General features: G+C 34.8%; 1 protein-coding gene across 2 annotated transcripts; it reads right to left on the bottom strand.

The window, feature by feature from the left end:
• Positions 1–555: 555 nt before the first annotated feature.
• On the bottom strand, positions 556–16,010 carry LOC144548091 (myosin-6-like). Of its 2 annotated transcripts, none has more exons than XM_078296770.1 (39): positions 15,515–16,010; positions 14,879–15,007; positions 14,204–14,347; positions 13,782–13,927; positions 13,156–13,312; positions 12,046–12,104; positions 11,782–11,941; positions 11,486–11,635; positions 11,251–11,387; positions 10,968–11,114; positions 10,720–10,821; positions 10,296–10,353; positions 10,103–10,204; positions 9,922–9,959; positions 9,683–9,809; positions 9,261–9,428; positions 8,826–8,957; positions 8,562–8,671; positions 8,151–8,211; positions 7,561–7,738; positions 7,253–7,458; positions 6,747–6,866; positions 6,423–6,521; positions 5,976–6,188; positions 5,576–5,715; positions 5,356–5,479; positions 4,809–4,850; positions 4,627–4,710; positions 4,180–4,350; positions 3,366–3,518; positions 2,956–3,141; positions 2,455–2,589; positions 2,282–2,352; positions 2,009–2,108; positions 1,834–1,890; positions 1,668–1,724; positions 1,495–1,575; positions 1,301–1,383; positions 556–1,055 (listed from the first exon to the last, which is right to left on the bottom strand). In XM_078296770.1, exons 1-39 carry the CDS (start codon positions 15,515–15,517, stop codon positions 917–919), a joined length of 4,569 nt encoding a protein of 1,522 aa, XP_078152896.1. In that variant the 5' UTR covers positions 15,518–16,010; the 3' UTR covers positions 556–916. The 2 variants fall into 2 exon arrangements, with proteins under 2 accessions (XP_078152896.1, XP_078152897.1); XM_078296771.1 differs by having other exon boundaries at positions 556–1,095.
• Between the last annotated feature and the right edge of the window lie 2,842 nt (positions 16,011–18,852).

The raw sequence follows: 18,852 nt of genomic DNA on the forward strand, positions 1-18,852 counted from the left end.
CCCAACCTGATCTACTATCAAAATCTTTGTTTGATTTAACTTCTTTATACTAAATTTTTTTTTATTGTGCACATGTGCAAGTTTATTGTTGAATGACGTGTAATGAACATTTTGTACACGAATTATTTTAAAGAGATTTTAATCATCAACACAGATGCAAAGTGTCATCGTGTCACTAATAGGTGCTTCAACAATGGCAGACACTGATTGTGAACACTACATAACTAGAAGAATGTGTTATATACTTTTCTCTTGATATGCAATCATGTTAATATCAATCCAATAGAAATGAAGCAATGAAGAAATAATTGTTCAAATTATTTTTCTCCTACTGTTACATGTGAGTATTGAGTAAAATTCTTGTATGTACTAGAAAGTAGGAAGTATGTCATCATAAACTGGTATTGTGAGCTACAGGACAAGCAAACAGAAGTATAAATTGTTTCTTTCAGATTTGATTCTGTGGATATAAAATGTATATTTAAACAAAATTATGTAATCAAATGCCAGTCTTACTTCGAGTTCATACGACCACAAAGAAGTTGAAAAAAGAAATTGAGTTCCCAAAGGATGAAACATAACTATCATCTTGCTTCATGCAAACAAAATCCAATAAGTTCTTGCTTTACAAAGCATACAGCATTTGTATGTAAAGTACCACCCTTGGGTAATTCAACTCTAACAAAAGAACTTCCCTACAAAGAATGCTCAACCGGCCTAATCAAGCCGGCAGGATATAACTTATCCCAACCCCTATATCACCTACCTATAAAATTTTACATATCTAAACCAACCCCCCAAAAAAAACAAATTTAAAGAATATAACACACCATGCAAAAGATGGAGGGAATGATAATAAATAGGAGGGACCAAGGAACAAGTGAACATGTAACAAAAAAAAGGAAAAAAAGAAGATTTACATGAAGTCGTAAAACCAATGAGAATGAAATGTGTGAAAAAAGTGTGCAGCTTCTCGAGCCCTAATCCTGTAAAAACTGGAAGGTGGGAATCTCAAGAAGCTCCTCTGCTGGCTTAACATCCACAAAGTCCTTTTCCTGTAGAGAGTTTGATATATCGTCTACTGAGAAGGGGATGCTGCAAGAGCAATTGAACAAAACAAACATCCGGATGACAATTAAGCAGTGGTTTGAGGTGTCAAGTTACAGAAATAAAAAAAAATTCAAAATGCTAATTGCTTAACTAGGGGCATATAATATATCTTTTTTTTGGTAATATAGAGAAAACAGGATTTGTTCAAGTGGTGCTTCAGTATATATCTTATTTAGTGAGTAATAAATACCTTGAGTTGTCATCCAGCAAGAAAGCGGTGCTGTCAGCATTATTCGAATCCTCTGTCATTAGTATCCGCATACTAGCCAGAACCTGAGAGGAGGGAAACACCAACAAAGTAATTTAGTTATATACATTCTATAATTTTTATTTTTACTTGTCACTTTGTTTCATGTTTAGATGAAATATGATTTTAAAACTTACATTCGACGAGACACTTTGGGTATTGTACTTGTCGTCCCAGTATTGGGTGCAAATTCTATAAAGTTGTTGCACACTCAATATCTGCAGTCACAAAAGCATCACCATTTGCATCAATAACAAAAATAACACTAAAAAGAGTTAAAGAAATGATGGTACCAAAACTATTTGCTTACCGGACATAAATCATTGACAATCTCATCATATGAGATCCTGTACTTCTGGAAAATTACCTGAAAAACAAGTCAATATAGGTTACTCAGCTCTCTTTTCTTTTCATTCTTATATTATCATTCATTCAGTTTTCTCTATAGAAATGATAACAGGTAAACGGGTACGTACCAAGAAGCCAACAGCTTGTCTTATATGCTTCAGTTCATCCCATGAAGTACCGGCATACTACAAAAAGAGATATGGATGTCACCCAAATTGCTAACGATTTGTGAAGTCCTCTTATGGATTAGTTGGTTAATGAAAAATCAAAATCAACCATAGTGTGCACTAGTTATCTATTTACCTCAGATTTAGCCTTGGCACACCATAATTCCAGGTCAGCAAGACCAGCTTTGACATATTCTCCATTGCTGAAGGAGCAGCACTCGCGGCGAAGAAGTAGGCTGCATATATAGACACAATATTATATTGACGATTGTTGCCAATTACAAAAAACTAGGAGTAGAGTTGTTCAGTGTTTTTTTCTCTTTTAATTGGAAACTCCGAAGACATGCACATGTAAAGTTCAACAGACAAAAAAAATCAAATTCAAATCAAATTTATCAAAATTTATTACCTGTTGAATAGCTGGACATTAATGTAGGAGAAAATTTGGGTAAAGATCTTCTGACACAGAACAGGAGGTACCTAGAGAGGAATAACAGTTGTATGAGTTACTGGGAAAAAAGAAATGATATGGTCAATGAATTCATGTATATACAAGTACAAAGAAAAACATAGGAAAGATACATGATTATCTTGGAGCATCTTTAAAGAATTATCAAGGGTGTCAAGAATGCTCTGCCAGTGGTTGCTCTGATGAGGTTGATTCCCTGCCGACCGACCTGAACTACGTATCATGCTCGCCTTCATTGTTCTAGGGGCCTTCACACAATTAAAAAAAAAATCTGATCAGTTACATATAAAATAACATCTAAGATATCAACCTGGAAGTACACCAATACATTTGAAAGCAAGACACGTCTCGCACTCAAACATTTTATTGTGCTATCCAATATCTTTCTGTATTCATCTCATTTCCAATTTATGTAAACTCTCACATGCAACTTATTTAAAGTTATATGTACTCTGACTACAGTGTCCAAGAATCTAAAAATCTGTAAGACATTACAGGTGTGAATATAGATAAAATCTGCCTTTTATGAAAAAAAAAATCAAAAGAGAACTGTGGTAAGCACAGGCAAGTTTAAGAGGAAAAACAAGATAAAATTAAAAAAATTAATAATGGACCTGAATGCATGATGAAATCAGGGGGGAGATCTCCTTTTTAATATTGTCCCTAATAATCCCGTATATTTTCTCGACATAAGCCGTTAGCTGCTGCTTGAAAAGCAAGGCAGGGTACCTGGCCTCCACTACACGCACAAACTCCGTCCCTTCAAAGTTGATGTTTGATAGAGAAGGTGACCTAAAGCTCTGCGTAACAAACAAAACAAAATAATACGATACTATCAACTACAGGATCAAGTCAGTTAAGCTTTACTACTTATATGTATATGTGCAAATATTTTCCTCAAAGGATATAGATCATGAACTAGTAAAAAAGAAATGGAAAAATGCATAAAAATGACAGTTTTCTTTTCTAAGAGGGTAATATTCTCGCTAGAAGGATAAAAAAAATTAAGCAAAAAATGACCTACCTGAGCCATCCTGCCAAATAAAGATGTAGGTGGCGGTTTTTTGCGTGGCGGCAACCCCGCGGAGCCAGCAGCTTTCAGGCTCTTTTGAAGAAGAAATAGTAGGCATGACGTGTTTGACAGCCAATAGGAAAGATTCTCTGTGTTCTCCTCATTCTGCAAATATAACATTCACAAAGTAAAATGTCAATATTCATACCTTAACCAGCATCTCTACCTTAATTCTTCACATTAAACCCTTATCATTCTAATATTGTTATGAGGAAGGTTCAAATGCCTCTTGTCTTTCATGCCCCATCGTTCTCGTCCTTCATCTCTGTATTCAAAGTCCAACAGTCGATTCGAACTGCTCAACATGATCTCCATATTAAAATGCTTCGAGGGCATATTTTCTATTTTTTGGAAAAAAAAAAAAATTATACTTTTTAGATGGGTACAAAATCACTGTTTCTGGATGGTCCAAAAACAGTGATTTTGTACCTATCTAAAAGATAGTAAAAAGTTTCCAAAAAAATATAAAAAAAATGGCCTCCAAGCACATTTTAATATGGAGGTCATGTTGAGAGGTTTGGATCGACAGTTTGGATTTCAAAAACAGAGATAAAGGATGTGAGGCACGATGAGGCATGAAAGAGACTAGGCATTTTAACCCTCCTGTATTGGTATATACCATCACCACAGTAGATTATTTTTTTTTTCAAGTTTGTTGTTGGGTGTATTTTTCTGTAAAGTACAAAAAGATCCACAAATAGTCATATTGTATTTTTATTCTCAAGTTTGTTATTGACTAACAAGCGGACTGAAAGAGTAAAGTTACCTCAATGGCAGATCCGATTAGCTGGATGAGGCGGTCAAAAACACTTGTTTTCTCTGCCTCAAAAGACTTCCAGTTCAGAAGGCACTTGTAAATGGTAGCTGCTGCAACTGGCTTGTCCTGACTGAATCCAAGATTCTTACTCACACAATTTATGAGCGTATCAACGGTCTCCTGAACAATCAAATTATTTTAGAACCAATCAAAATTTAAAATTAAACTAATTTGTATGCAAGTGACAATTGCAAGTACATGGAGCTTAGTTCTTACAAAACAAAGTCAAACATCCCGCCTTCAGCGCATTTTCCTCGAAAGTTATGACTTGTTTTATTTGTTTTTTACATGTACTACCTAAACTGTTTTTTCTTATACTTAACAGAAAAGACTGTCTTCTTGGTCCTTCACGGGGAAAAAAAAAGAAGAAGAAGAAGCAAGTTAAGATATACATACATGCTGCCTCTCTGTGAAAGTTCTCTTCAACTTGGATTCGTTATTTGCATGATCCTTCATAACTGGAGGTGCACTCTGAGGCTCCTGTATAGATAGAGAAAAAAAAAAACACCATTAAGAATAAAATAAAAGAATATGAACTTTCAGCAATCTCAAGAGAACAAAAAAATGGTTGCGTTGACCTTTGGTTCCTCAACAGTCTCGTGGAAACCATTTGCCACTACCTAAGAACAGTGAAAGGAGAAGATGAAAAGCAAAAGTATCAGAAAATGTACAAATGAACAAGCCAGAACATAACAAGAAAGAAATCATACTCGTACGCTAAAATTAAAAAAAAATTATCCCACAAGGACAAGTACTAAAATGTGTTGATTAATATTCTCTTAATTTTCGCATAACTTTATTGTATGAATTTAACCATCATGTTCTCTAAAACACTGGGGGTGATTTGCGGTTACTGACCCCCATCTCATGCTCAAAAAGAGAGAAAAAAAATACATACAGCCAAGACAATTTGCTGGTTTTGTGTTTTATAATTCATATCAATCTCAATGACAAAAGCAGAAAATTCTATTTTATGTAATTTCTATCCTAAGATTCCCACAATTATATTACACCAGTAATAAGAGTTAATATTTTGCTCTTTTTATCGACAGATATCAGTACTTCAATATTTTAGGGGCATAAATGTAAGAAAGATATCAAAATTGTTAAATCATATTAGGATACCTGTCGCTCTGGAGTAACTGGAATTGATAGGTGTTCTGACATGCTTTTGACTGATTGTGGATTCAAGACCTGTTGCCTGAGTATTTTGTCCTCTGTCTCCATAGTTGCTAACCTCTCCTTAAGCCTGGATAAGAAAAGGCATCCATCAAGTCAAAATAAGAACATAAAATGGGACCGGATGTTGTGTATTTGAAAAAGAAGAAAAATAATAAACAAGAACCTTTGCATGGCCTTATTAAGGTCATCAATTTTGGACTCGGCATCAATTGCCTTTTTCAGTCTCTCCTCGCTGATTTTGCTGGTTTCTTCGTACTTCTTCTCTGCATCACCTATCTTCTTCTCGAGTGAACCAACCAGAGCCTATCAAAAACATGCAGCACAGGAAATTGTTGGATCTATAACTCAAAACATCAATTAACAATTCCAGCAACACCGACAGATACATCTTATATTATAATCAGTAATGGAATGGTACCCTTCTTATAAAAAAAAAGTCCAGGCAAAAATGATACGTTTTGATTGAATTGTTTTTGGCTAAGGTTTCTACCAAGTTAAATCAGTTGCTTTTTTGCAACTATACCAAGGAGCTGTAAATTATACAAAAGAACATATGTACCAACCTTGAGGTTCTCATTTTCATCTCGGAGTTTGTCCATGAGTTCAGTGTCAATAACAGGTACTTCTTTAACAATAGGCTCAACCTCAGCAGCCTTTTTAACAGCCACGCGCTCCTTTGCCAGCTCTTCTTTAGTTTCTTTGTACTTCACTTGCACCTCTTCCAGCGCCGCTTGCAACTTTGATGTTTCTTCCTTCTTCTGCTCTGCCAATTTTTCCTACACAATAAAAGAAATGGAAGATAGAGTTTGCTTATATCACATTGTTTTCATGATGACTGCATATCTATGAAATGAAGGATTCATTGCTATTGCTATATCATTAAAGTTGGCAACTTTCTTTGATTTGAAGGATAGTAAGCAGGGGGTGCCTAAGAATATTTACTGACAGAGCATTTGCGCATACGATTCAAGTACTGGTCATAAATATACATATTCCTTTTGTTTACTTACACGCAGTTGTTTTTCCAGGGTATATTTCCACCTAAGTTCTTCAACTTCTTTCTCCAGCTTGTTTTTGGCAGCTTGCAATGCACCAGTTTCTCTTGCAGCCTATTTACAAAGAGAGCGAAGTAAAGGAATTAGATGGAAAATCAAAACATAAATCTGTACCCTTATACGGTATGACTGTTTCAAGGATTACTATACCACCCAGTATGGTGCACTGTGGCCTGTATTCTTAACTAAAGAAAGAAATTCATGCTACCAGGAGATATATAGAAGGCCAACTAAGCTACGGAGGGGGGGTAAAAAAAAAAGACAAGGTGAAATTCATACCAGTTTTAGTTTGCGAAGCTCCTTCCTTGCAACTCTTCCTCTCCAGGCACATTGTGTAGCAAGTGTAGCCTTCCTTGTTCTTGAATAGTGTAATCGTGCCAAGTATTGCCGGCAGCAACTCTGTAAGAGAAAACTTCATTACTATAACACTGACAAAAGCATTTATTTCTTTCTAAAGGCTGGAGTTATTTACATTTCAGAATAGCAAACAATTGCTAGTAAAAAAATATATGCATAGTACAATTCAGGATAGATTTGGCTCTAAAGCAGTTTCTAGGATGACCCTTCAATTTTTTTAATTTAAAAAAATATATATTTTTTCGATACCCCTATCTTATGGTAATTTCCTTTTTTAATTACTGGGTTTTTCTAGTTCCCTCTTCAAAACCATTTGTATCAAGCCCTGCCACAATACTTGGATTTAGTCTCGCAACAAGCACAACCCTCATGCCGAGAGAGAGTGAGAGAGAGAGGGACTCTCTGTTCTAGTGTTCTTTTTAAGATACCTGAATGATGATGGACGCCTTCCTCTGGCGCCTGAAAAGGAGCTCCTTACGAGCCACCATACCACGAAGACCAGATTGAACAGCAATAGCAGAGGAAACAAGTTGGTTGTAATTTTTCTGCGCATAATACATCCGATAGTACGTCTGTAACTTGAGAGAAGCTGCCTCTCTGCGCAAGTCTTTGTAAATTTTCCTTGCATTTTCCCCTTTAAGGATTAAAATTTTTAAACAAATGTCATATACCATACTAATATTAAAGATACGAGCATTCAAAGAAGACAAGCTTAATTTTTCATAAGTGCATATACCTCTGCAAATCGTCTGGATCTGAATGGCAGCTTTTCTGATAAAAACAAAACTCTTTCGGGAAAGGTATGAGCGCACTTTCCTTTGTATTAGGCTAGCGGCTGTTCCTAGAACCTCATTTCTGCATGCATCTAACTCCGCCATCTGGCCGGCACGGAGAAAGACTTTCGTTTTTCCAATCTGTTGTTTTTTTCACAGTATTACTGAATAATTGAAAATAATGATACAGTTGACAATAAATGTAAAATGTGGGAATTTTTTTTAACACGACTCTATATGATTCTCTCTTTGTTCCTTGAAATATTGCATCACTTGTCGTTGTTTAATTGAGGCATTTTAGTGACTAACTCACAATTTATTCTTTTCCAAATACTCTTTTGCTTTGTTGCTGTTTCTTCGGGATTTACCATAACTACTCAGCTTTGAAACTTTTGATTTCACTGCTGAGTTTAGATCCTAAAATGTGGATTATTTAGTATAAATTTCCATTTACGATGTATTTTCTACCGATAATATGCAGCAATGGTAATAAACAGTTTGCAAACAAACAAAAAAATTAATAAAATATGATCAAAGATACTGGAAAGCTTGCCTGATAGCCTTGAAGATTAGCCTTCTCTAACAATGTTTTTACAGCAGCAATCTCATCCATACTGCAAAAGAGTAATCAAAGCAACAATTACTCACATGCGAGCAAAAAGATTGTAGTGTAGTTGCATATTAAAACTATTTGGGGTTTGTTTCATATTAAACCCTTTCAGTTTTTTTAACTAAATAACAGTATTATCCCAAACAACTCTAATTTACAAGTCACCACTAATCCACGTATTAAAGATAATAACAGTATTATCCCAAACAACTCTAATTTACAAGTCACCACTAATCCACGTATTAAGGATACTGCATGATTTTCGAGAGATGCATGCTGTATTTCAGCATTCTGGGTTTATTATGATATAGAGGACCCCATTTAAATAAAAAAACTAAAAATAATAAGCCATACCTTCCAGTCAAAACATCTGGTGCAAGCAGGCCAAAACGATCAATGAATTCATAGAAGGTTCTTCGAGTTGGATAACCAGCACAGCTGATCCTGATCGCCTCCAAAACACCCTTAAAAACCCCAAACCATGTGTTACAAGTTGCCCAGAAAAAGGATACCATAAAAGAAATAAATTCTGCACCGTCAATTCACAACTTCGTATCAACAGTTAATCCTACAATTGATTGTTCTATGATGCTAATTTTCATTCTTATTGGTTCTTACCCCACATCTGAGTTGCTGGAGGACATTTTGATTTTCAAAAATAGATGGCTTCAGCAGATTGTTGGGCTTCACACATCTAATGTAGTGTGGTTCAGTCGTGCTCAGTGTTTCTAGAAGAGCTTGCAGTTGTTGCTGCCATCAAATCATAACAAATTGTTCAGTTCAAAGAAAAGTGTAATCCTCAAGAAACAGATTCAGACCTAAATATCACATATTTTGATATTCCAGAAGTGTAATACAAGCTCATTGCCTTATGCAGCATATGGTGCATGCATGCTGCTCAGATCAAGATTGGTATAACTAGGTAAATGGTCAAATATTCATTCTGAACTTGGCACAGTCGAGAAACCTCTTCTCTAAAGAAAAGCCACGCTTTCACGTTACAGTTGTCTTATAAACTATAATGCATTGAAATCATGGAAGAGTATGCCAGACCTTAAATCTTGCACCGATTGATGAGAACTTCGAAGATTTCGAGGAGTCCTCAGAAGGAGCAAATAGGCTAGAAACAAAGCTGCATTGGGAGGCATTGAGTGTTGCTTGATGCTCAGCAATCACATAATCCTTGTTCTTATCTAGAAACAAGTCCGTCTGATATGTTACCTGAATATAAGCCAGAGATGTGATCAATTTTTAATTATGTCCCTTCTTAATTAATTAACAAGAAAAAAAATCATTTTGGTTGGCAGAGTTTGAAACTCAGTTCTTTAGTATGCTCGACTTTTTTAGAAGTTAAAAAAGATATTGAAAAAAAAAACAAATTGTAAGGACACTGCGAAGAAATTTACAGATAATTGGTGGCACTTCACAAATTCTTTTCAAATAAAGGTTGACTGAGAGGAAAAAAGAGCACTTACATCACCAGCATAGTGACAAATAGTGAAATCTGTACGTGACAGCTTTGGCTTGACAAATCGCTTGTGGTTCTTAAAAGTAGTGTACAACTTCTGTGCAAATGTTTCATGCGTAGATCTTGGAAGCATACTGTATTCATGATTACAAAAATAATCAGGTTAAAATTACAATATATGCAAAAATAAAACAAATACAACTAAAAAAAAGGAGTATTGAGGATTTAATTTTAAGAATGACGCACCAACACTCATCAAGAAGAGAAATAATCCCTCCAGGTTTCTGAAGCACAAATGAAAGTCAAAGATGTCAATAGTAATAATCTAATATACAATATTTTTGGCAAAAATAGAGATACTTCTTTTAAGTCTGCTGGATTAGAACCAAGTTCACAAAGAATAATTGTGAACTTAATTGAGACAAACCTTCTCTATGAGATCTAGGATATCTTGGTTATCAATAAAGTCAATATAACTCCAGTTAATTTCCTCTTTTGTATATTCTTCTTGCTCCATCTTGAAAACATGCTGCAAATATACAAACAAAAATCTTAAATGGATCATACATGTACTCTATATTTCTTCAGTTGCTAACATTTGGATAATTGAACAAACAAACCTGATTGAAGTGTTGCTGTAGCTTCTCATTTGTCAAATTTATACAAAACTGCTCAAAACTATCAGAAATTGAAGAGAATGTTATTAAACAGAAGAACACAATTTAAGAACCTGAATATATTTTTAGTAGACAATGAAGACAAGGTGCCAATCCAATCTCCAATTGATCTAATGAAGAGTTATGAAACATACGACCTAGCCTATTTTAACTTAGGGCCACTGAATTGAACTTCTATTACCCTAGTTAGCCATAATGGGGCTGTCACTTTTACATATTTCTTCTATGGCACTCATTTCATACTTAAAAAGGACTGCAATGGGAAAAAAAAGTTAAAAAGGTAAGGTGGAGAGAATTATATGGTCTGATAGGTTTTGGGCAAGTTCTTGTTGTTTGATGACAGCACAAAAGCATACCAGGAAAGCACCTGTTTGTTTTGAAGCTCTCGAAGCCGTATATATCAAGAACGCCTATCAACAGCTTTGAGTCGGGATCTTGACCAATTGAGCTGTTTATCTTATTCACAAGCCTGAAACAATGTATTATTTCTCCATTAATGAGAGAGAGGAAGTGTGGATGTATGTTGATATTTGCCATAACTTTTGAGTCATATGAGATATTTCTCATTTGCATTTTAATGTTGTTTCAAGACACGTCATAGGGAATGAGGCTTACCAATCAAATAGGCGAGAATAAACAATCTTGGCCAAGGCATCTCTGCTGAGTGCGGCATTTTCAGGGTTCAGGTTCTTAATGATGTTCTCATCACGAGTCACAATGACACGCTTGCACAAGGAGTCTTCAAGTGCCTTCTCATCACACCTGAGCAATGTTTCAAAAAAAGTTCTTCTCATTAAGTATGTTACAAAAAAGGTTACAACACACTGCTATGATGAGCAACATTTCAAACTTGAAAATTAAGTAATAGAGAAACAAAGGTAGACTCAGAGAAGTTTACATGAAGAGTTCGGCTGCCATCTTCAAGTGAAACCATGATTTCTCGCCTTTTGGCTTAGAAGAGTCAGATTCTCCTGCCTCCACAAAGTCTATATTTCCCAAGTGGAGAATAGCTGCCACAACCCGAAAGATTGCTTCCTAAAAATAGAAAAAGGGCATAGGTGACGAAGATTTCTTTTCGTGCAAAAAAGGTACTTTAGGAAATAATTAATTTAAGAAAATAGGTTAGTCTCAACCTGCTCTTCTGTGCTGATTCCGACTACGTCCATAGCTTTTCTTGTTTCCAAGTACTCTTTGGTTTCATCCAATCCATCAATTTTGAAGCAGTTCGATTGGTTGAGATAATGAAAACTTTTCGGGTCTTGTAACTTGTATTTCTCTCTATGCTGTCAGAAAGTACCATGTAAAGGTTAGCGCACATTTGTCTGTATCAGTAGTACAGCACACATCCTAGGAGGCGATTGTTGCTTCTGACATGTTGTGAAGCTACTAGTAGACAAACAAGGATATGGTAAAGAAAAAAAAAACATACCTCAGGTGGGGCCGCACAAAGCATGTAGAAACAATGGTAATTCCTCTCAGGATCAGAAATCTGGCAAACCCGAGACCTCTCAAGCAAATATGTCCTAACTGCTGCACCGGATATCTTCAAATTCTTATCAAACTGGATCTCAACAAACTTGCCAAAGCGACTGTGGGGGAGGAGGGGGGAATTAGAGAAATGATCAAATCTCCACCTTCAAGAGGACACAGATGGGAAAAAAAAAAGGAAATGGAGTATATTTTATCTACTTACCTCGAGTTATTGTTTCTTACAGTTTTTGCATTTCCAAATGCCTCTAAAACTGGATTGGACTGTAATAAATGACAGAGAAAAAAAGGAAGTCCATGAAAATCTAAATCAAAATGCAATACCCAAAAAAAAAGGAATAAAACGCAGTATTCCAAGACAGTTTGCAATATACCATAGTTTTAAATAGCCCGCTATTGCGCAGCTACGGCTTTTTTTAGACACCAAACGCGACACGATTTAAGAAAATTGGGCAAGTGAAGCTATGACCGCAATAGCTAACACTGAATCTGCTATCCCATTATCCACTATAGCTGTTTAGCTGCCCTCTATGCTACATGAATCATTTTGTCTTTATTTTTTTTTTAATCTCTAAAGCATGACCCATATATTTTTCATATTCTTCTTCGATATTCTGTACATTATATACTTTTATCAATTAAACTTGGCTTGATCATAACAGGTAGTAAATATTAATTAGAACTCTAAACCCTATACCAAAATTTCTATAATTGTACTATTTCTCTCTTACATCTTGCATGAAATCGTCTGTATCGCCACACACATTCTAAAAGTTCAAACCTTTTTCTATGGTCACTTTTAGTGGTCAACTCTAAACAGTAGGTCAGGAAGGCTAACTTTCAAAGTAATGAATGAATATAAAATTTGAGAATTGCCAACCAACTTGATCATTTACTCGTAATACTTAGCCTAATTAGCTAGAAACTGGGTTAATTATACCTCCAATAAAATCATTTCAATGTCACAATTACATTCATGTACTAAAACTTGGGATTTGTTATAACACTTCTGCTATATTTTATACTTAAGATCATATAAAATATATAAATCACTATGTACGAGAGCTTCCCCATGATAGCCGCCATTATCAGTTATAGTTTTTTTTCAGAATCTCCCAGCAATAGACTGCAAATTGCTATTTTAAAACCTTGCAATATACAAAAATTCTCAATAGAGAGGGAGAGAGAGATTGACTACAAGCTCTCTTCGGCTCTTCGCTATAAATCACAATTGTCTTCCACTCTCACCAGTCACCACCTATACATTTCGTTTACAATCAAGAAAGTAAAAAACAAAGGGAAAAAAAGAACTCACTTGCAAGACTTGTTGCTCAACAGTTCGGCCTTCACCAGCTGGCTTACCGCCCATGTAAGCAAGGTAACGCATTATCATCTTTGTGCTTTCTGTTTTACCAGCACCGCTCTCTCCACTTACTAGAATCGATTGGCTTTTGCCATCGTTTATCATAAATCTGCATCAGAATACAATAATGTTTATGACCATCAATACATTGTCACAACAGTATTGTTTCTCTGGCACTGTTGTTTTATATTATACCGGACGGAACCAGAAAGGTACAAGTTAAAGACATTGCTGGTACCAAACAAACATTTCTAACTCATCTTCAACAAATAAAAACATTATCAAAAATTTATGTCAAGAGATAAAGCTACCATTTGTTTATCCAACATACCGAACAAAAATGCCAATCAAACCTTAAAAGTACCGGACCATTACACATTTAAATTAAGACCATATTGGTGACACGCTAGTGTTTGTAGGTAGCCTGATAGTGAAATGTATTCCCCTTTTACCCTAGTCTTCCTTGAGTAATTACCTGTGATGACAGCTCCATTTATCTCAACATGACTTATAATTACAGCATGTGCTGTACTGACGAATACTTTGATCATACATCCACTAGTGTACCAAAAGCGTACCTAAAAGCAGCATCAGCCACAGCGAAGGGATGGGGGCTTAACTCACCAAAAGTCGCACCTTTATACTGTTCCATCATATGAGTGTCGTATAAATGTGGCAACCTCCGGAAAGGATTCACTGCTATCAATATGTTTCCTGTATATGTCTGGTTTTACAAAAATAAAGTCAGATGTTTGAGAACTATCGTGAATTCTCTGACAAGATTAAGAGCTCCGTCACAAACCTATCATTTTGCAATCTTTCCAAAAGCATCTCTATATTATAGTATTCTAATAAGCCCCTTATACTCAAGAGTGTTTCATTGAATTAGGGTATATTCTGGTTAAAGGGTGACCGTTAAATATTGTGAACATAGAAGGGACTTTTCTCATGTAAAAACATAATAACAATTTAAGTTAGAAGTCAGGATAATATGACTTACATAAATTTCATTCATGTCGAATCTAGATTTTAGGTTTTGAAGAACACCTGGCTCATGCAAATATGCAAGCTTTGTCATGTCATCGACCCCACATGGTGACGCCTCAGGATCCTTTGGATGTACACTAGACATTTTAACAGTGACCTGCATATATTTGTGGATAAATAATGTACATTAAGTTCCATAAACTCACCAGGTAAATTTTGTAATGACCAGGCTCATAAAAAGAATTATAATAGTGAAGATTCTGTATATTCACTACACAACCGAAAAGTAGGGTTACTTCAGGCTTGATTCTTCTGACAGACTTACTCAGCTCAAATGATCAATATATAAGTAAAAAGAACCTTGGTACAAGCAAACAAAGAGGTATATGGGACTATAGTGTAATTGGTACCAAATAAGCATTATGTTTGATGAAGCAGGTTAGGTTCCCCCACTGTATAATTTATTGAAAGAGTGGCTATGGTATTTTAGAAACATACGAAAAAGAATTTTCAGCTGGTTTAGGGAGACCAATTAAAACCGCACTGCAGTGAGAAAATAAAAACCGAAGGGTAATAACTAAATAACTAAAAAGACGTACAAGAATTTTCGGCAGGTTTTGGGAGGCCAATTAAAACCCATGTGCAGTAAGAAAAATAAAAATTGAAGGTAAGTAACTAAATAACTAACCGTCTTTCCATTGGTGGCTTGGATCTTGATGCTATCTCCATTGACCTCTAATACTTCACCATCAATCCATGCCTCATCAGGATCCTCAGCCCAAACTTGCGACCCCACGGCTATATTGACTTGAGCCGCCTAAATAATTGAAAGAAGAAATCAATATCAAAAGGAAATAAGTAGCTAATGTTTGGTATGAATCAACTTAAAAAACTATTAAACATTTTAGCTGTGAAATTGGTATGATGAAAATCATCTGACATCAATTAAAGAAGTGACACTAATTGGAATGTCAAAGGTCTATGGATTCCTTGCCTTTTCAGAAACACAAGAACAAAGAGGGAAAAGGCAGAGAAAGCTTTTCTGATTCAATAGACTCAATGAGTATGGAAAAAAAGATAAGCAATGAGTAAAAAATCACATGGCAGAGAGAGGAAACAGAATAAAGAAGTAAATAAAATGAAATGAGAAAGCTGACAGCTTTATGATTTTCTACGATGCTAATTCGTGCATGGTATCGTCAACAACATGATTGCTCAAAACCGAAACTTCAGAAAAATCAATTTCCCATAAACCCCAAAATACTAAATCAAAAACTAACTAGTTAAGAGATGTTCGGAAGAAGAAATTTGTAAAATGCAGTACCATTTTTGCTAGATCTCGAGGCGGCTCAGCCGATAGGGAAGCTAGAGATGGGCAATTAGTTGATCAAAAACCCTAGCAAAGATCCGACGAATAGTCTCCCTCTTAGATCCACTAAGCTACAAAACTCGAGAGAGGAGAACCCTCTTCGATGCTTCTTCTCTTCTCCCTATCCTCTACGCAACTAATCTCCACGAATTCCAACCGAGATCGGAGCAGAATTGGAAATGTGGCAAAGATTCGATCTTTCTTCTTCCCTCGCTTATAGTTTCTCCGCGTTTATTTCTCTCTTTCTTTTTTTGTTTGTCCGAATGAAGTTCGTGCAGAGAGAGAGAGAGGGAAAGGGGCAAAACTGAGAAATCGCTGCCTTAACAAAAATTTCTATTTCTCTTTCTGTTTCTCACCTCAGCTGCGCGCCGGCTTCAGTTGTTTTTCTCTGCTTTATCTTTTTTTTTCTCGTTTTTTTTTATTTTCCTTTTCTCTTCTTTCCTTTCTCTCCGTTTCTGTTTTCTTTTCGCTTTCCCTTTACTTTCAAAGGAATACAAACACAGGAACGAGTCCGCATCGTCTGCATTAACTCAGAAGAGCATCTTTTGACTTAATACATATCTACCGTTCGATTGTAAAACATAGGTCTTTGAAATTAGTGCGGATCTAATTTACACGATTCTTAAAGCTGATCGTACAGTCGAGATGCATCAACTCAAGAGATTCCTTTTTGAGTTAATGCAGAGGATACGAATTCACAAAACACAGCTATCTGGCATCAGCTATGTCATGCACCGGTTCCTTTCAAATCAGCAAACTGTTTTTGTTCTTTTGTTTAATGCTTTTGTTTTACTTAACGGGAGAGACTTTCGACGGGTAATTATTTTGTCGGATCTGTTTGTCGGGTCGGGTCAATGATATCCGGATCCGTTTAGGTCGTTCGACTTCGACTACAAAAAAATTACATTCCTTGTTTAACGCTATTGAAGTGACATCTTATTCTTTTTCCTTGTTCCGTTTACTAACCATTATCCACAAATGTTCTAGAATATCTATTTTAGGATTTTCAAAATTCACAGGTATCTACAAGCTAATATGTGTCGTTATCCCTTCCTATACGTTGAATACAAGATAAATTTTAGCAACATTCATTCAATGAGATAATTTAAAAAACTTAACAATCGTCATGAGTAATATCAATATTCAATATTTTACAATATTTGTAAGTTACAACATTTTACAGTAATTTAGTTCTGTAATTTTAAAATTTCAAACAGTTAATTCAAACAGTTCGACATGATATTTGTATTAAAATGTGCTTAGTGATAAAATTTTACATTTTTTTTAATTTTTTTACTATTTATTAAGTATTTTACAAACTGTTATTTTTCATTTATCTAAAATTATCTAAAACAATAGTTTTGTAAAATACTAAGTAAATAGTAAAAAAAATTTCAAAAAAATGTAACATTTTATCTCCAAGCACATTTTAATATAGATATCATATTGAACGGTTTGGATTGACTGTTTGGTATTTTAAAATTGCAAAACTAAATTGTAATAAGATGTTGTAACTTACAAATGTTGTAAGTGGATCCCTCCTCATAGAAATATGACATGTATAATATAAATATTTTTTAAATGAAAATATTGACATTCAGTGCACTTTTATAATCAATGTAACAATTTTGAACCTTTTTTATAATTTAGATTTGTTAAGATCTTTAGGGTATTATCAAATGATGTTTAATTTAAAACGAAATTTAATATATGTCAATTGTCAAAGACAACGATTAAGTCGGGTTTTTGAAAATGAATTTGACAATATAGAAACATCGCCGAAAAAATATATTACACAGGAAGTCTATTTGATTAAAAAAAATTGTGCACAATTTTCTATTGAAAATGAGAAACAACAATTATTGATAATTGTTTTTATCAATTGAAATATATTTTATTTCAATATATTAATCAAATGCTTTCACAAAATATTTATCAAACTACAAAAAATATGAATCGTAAACGTTTTATTCATAATTAGAAAAAAAAAAAACTTTTATGTCTTTTCGCGCTAAATGAAAGAATTTGTAAATAATTTAATTTTTGTCATGGAAAAAATAATCTCAAAATAGAAATTTCGGAAAAGCTCCACTACCTACAATAATTAAAACTCAAAACCACTACAATAATTAGACTGTGCATTGTCCATCACTCAAAAAAAAGAAATAATAAATAGAACAAAAAGGACATCACTTAATTAAGTTTCTCACTGAGAAATTTAAACGATATATATATATATACACGGGAAAGTATTATCAGTATGTAATACATTAATACTCACATCCTCATAAATGCGCATGGTTTCACTTTCACACGTCATACCAAATAAATATAAAATTGATGCGAAGCCTTAAATAAAATTAAAATATTTAGTAGGGTGTATTTGAAAGTATTTTACTCTTTGATAAATTTGGTAAAACATGGGGCCCATCCGTAATTACGGCAAGTCCGGAACTAGCAAATAATACATTTGCCTTATTTGCCCTCCACCGTTCCCACTTTCGGTGAAGGATTCAAACAAAAATCAGCTGATTCAACAAGCAATTCAATGGCAGCATAAAATATCTCCATACATATTAACCGTTCGTTCCACCACAAGATCTGCGCTTAGCTTCCATCAACGGCTTGTATTCCTGAGCGACTTCTTCGTGGTATAATCTGATTACGTGTACCAATTTGTTGGTCGAATGGGTCTCCCATTAAAGATCCTTTCAAACAAAGATCAGCTGATTCAACAGACCATTCAATGGCAGCATAAAATATCTCCAAACATCTCAACCGTTCATTCCACCACAAGATCTGCGCTTAGCTTCCATCAACGGCTTGTATTCCCACTCGACTTCTTCGTGGTATAATCTGATTACGTGTAGCAATTTGTGGGTTGAATGTGTTTCCCATTAATTAAGCTGTCTGTTTGTGTAGGGCAACAAAATTAGGATGCCGCTTGAGATGCTCACGCGGTTTAGCACGGTAGGTGGGACCATTTCGTAGAATTTGTTGGATAGACATGGTTCATATTTAATGAATGACCGTCCTTACTTGTTGTCCATGCTTTTGGCACAAATATAATTCAATGTTTTATTGTATTTGGTTGGTTGGTCAAATGATATTTTTAATATCCGCAGGGAATACTAATATAATGTAGCAGATGCGTACTGAATACTGATCTATGACTATTCCGAGTCATCATTTTTTTAAGATACAATTTTTACAAGAATTCCTTATTCTTGCATTTAGTAAATTTAACATATATATATATATATATATAGGGTCCGGCTAATTTGCTGCCGGCA

This window comes from Carex rostrata, chromosome 32 (assembly GCF_964058835.1).
Source record: "Carex rostrata chromosome 32, lpCarRost1.2, whole genome shotgun sequence".
Lineage (NCBI taxonomy): Eukaryota > Viridiplantae > Streptophyta > Magnoliopsida > Poales > Cyperaceae > Carex > Carex rostrata.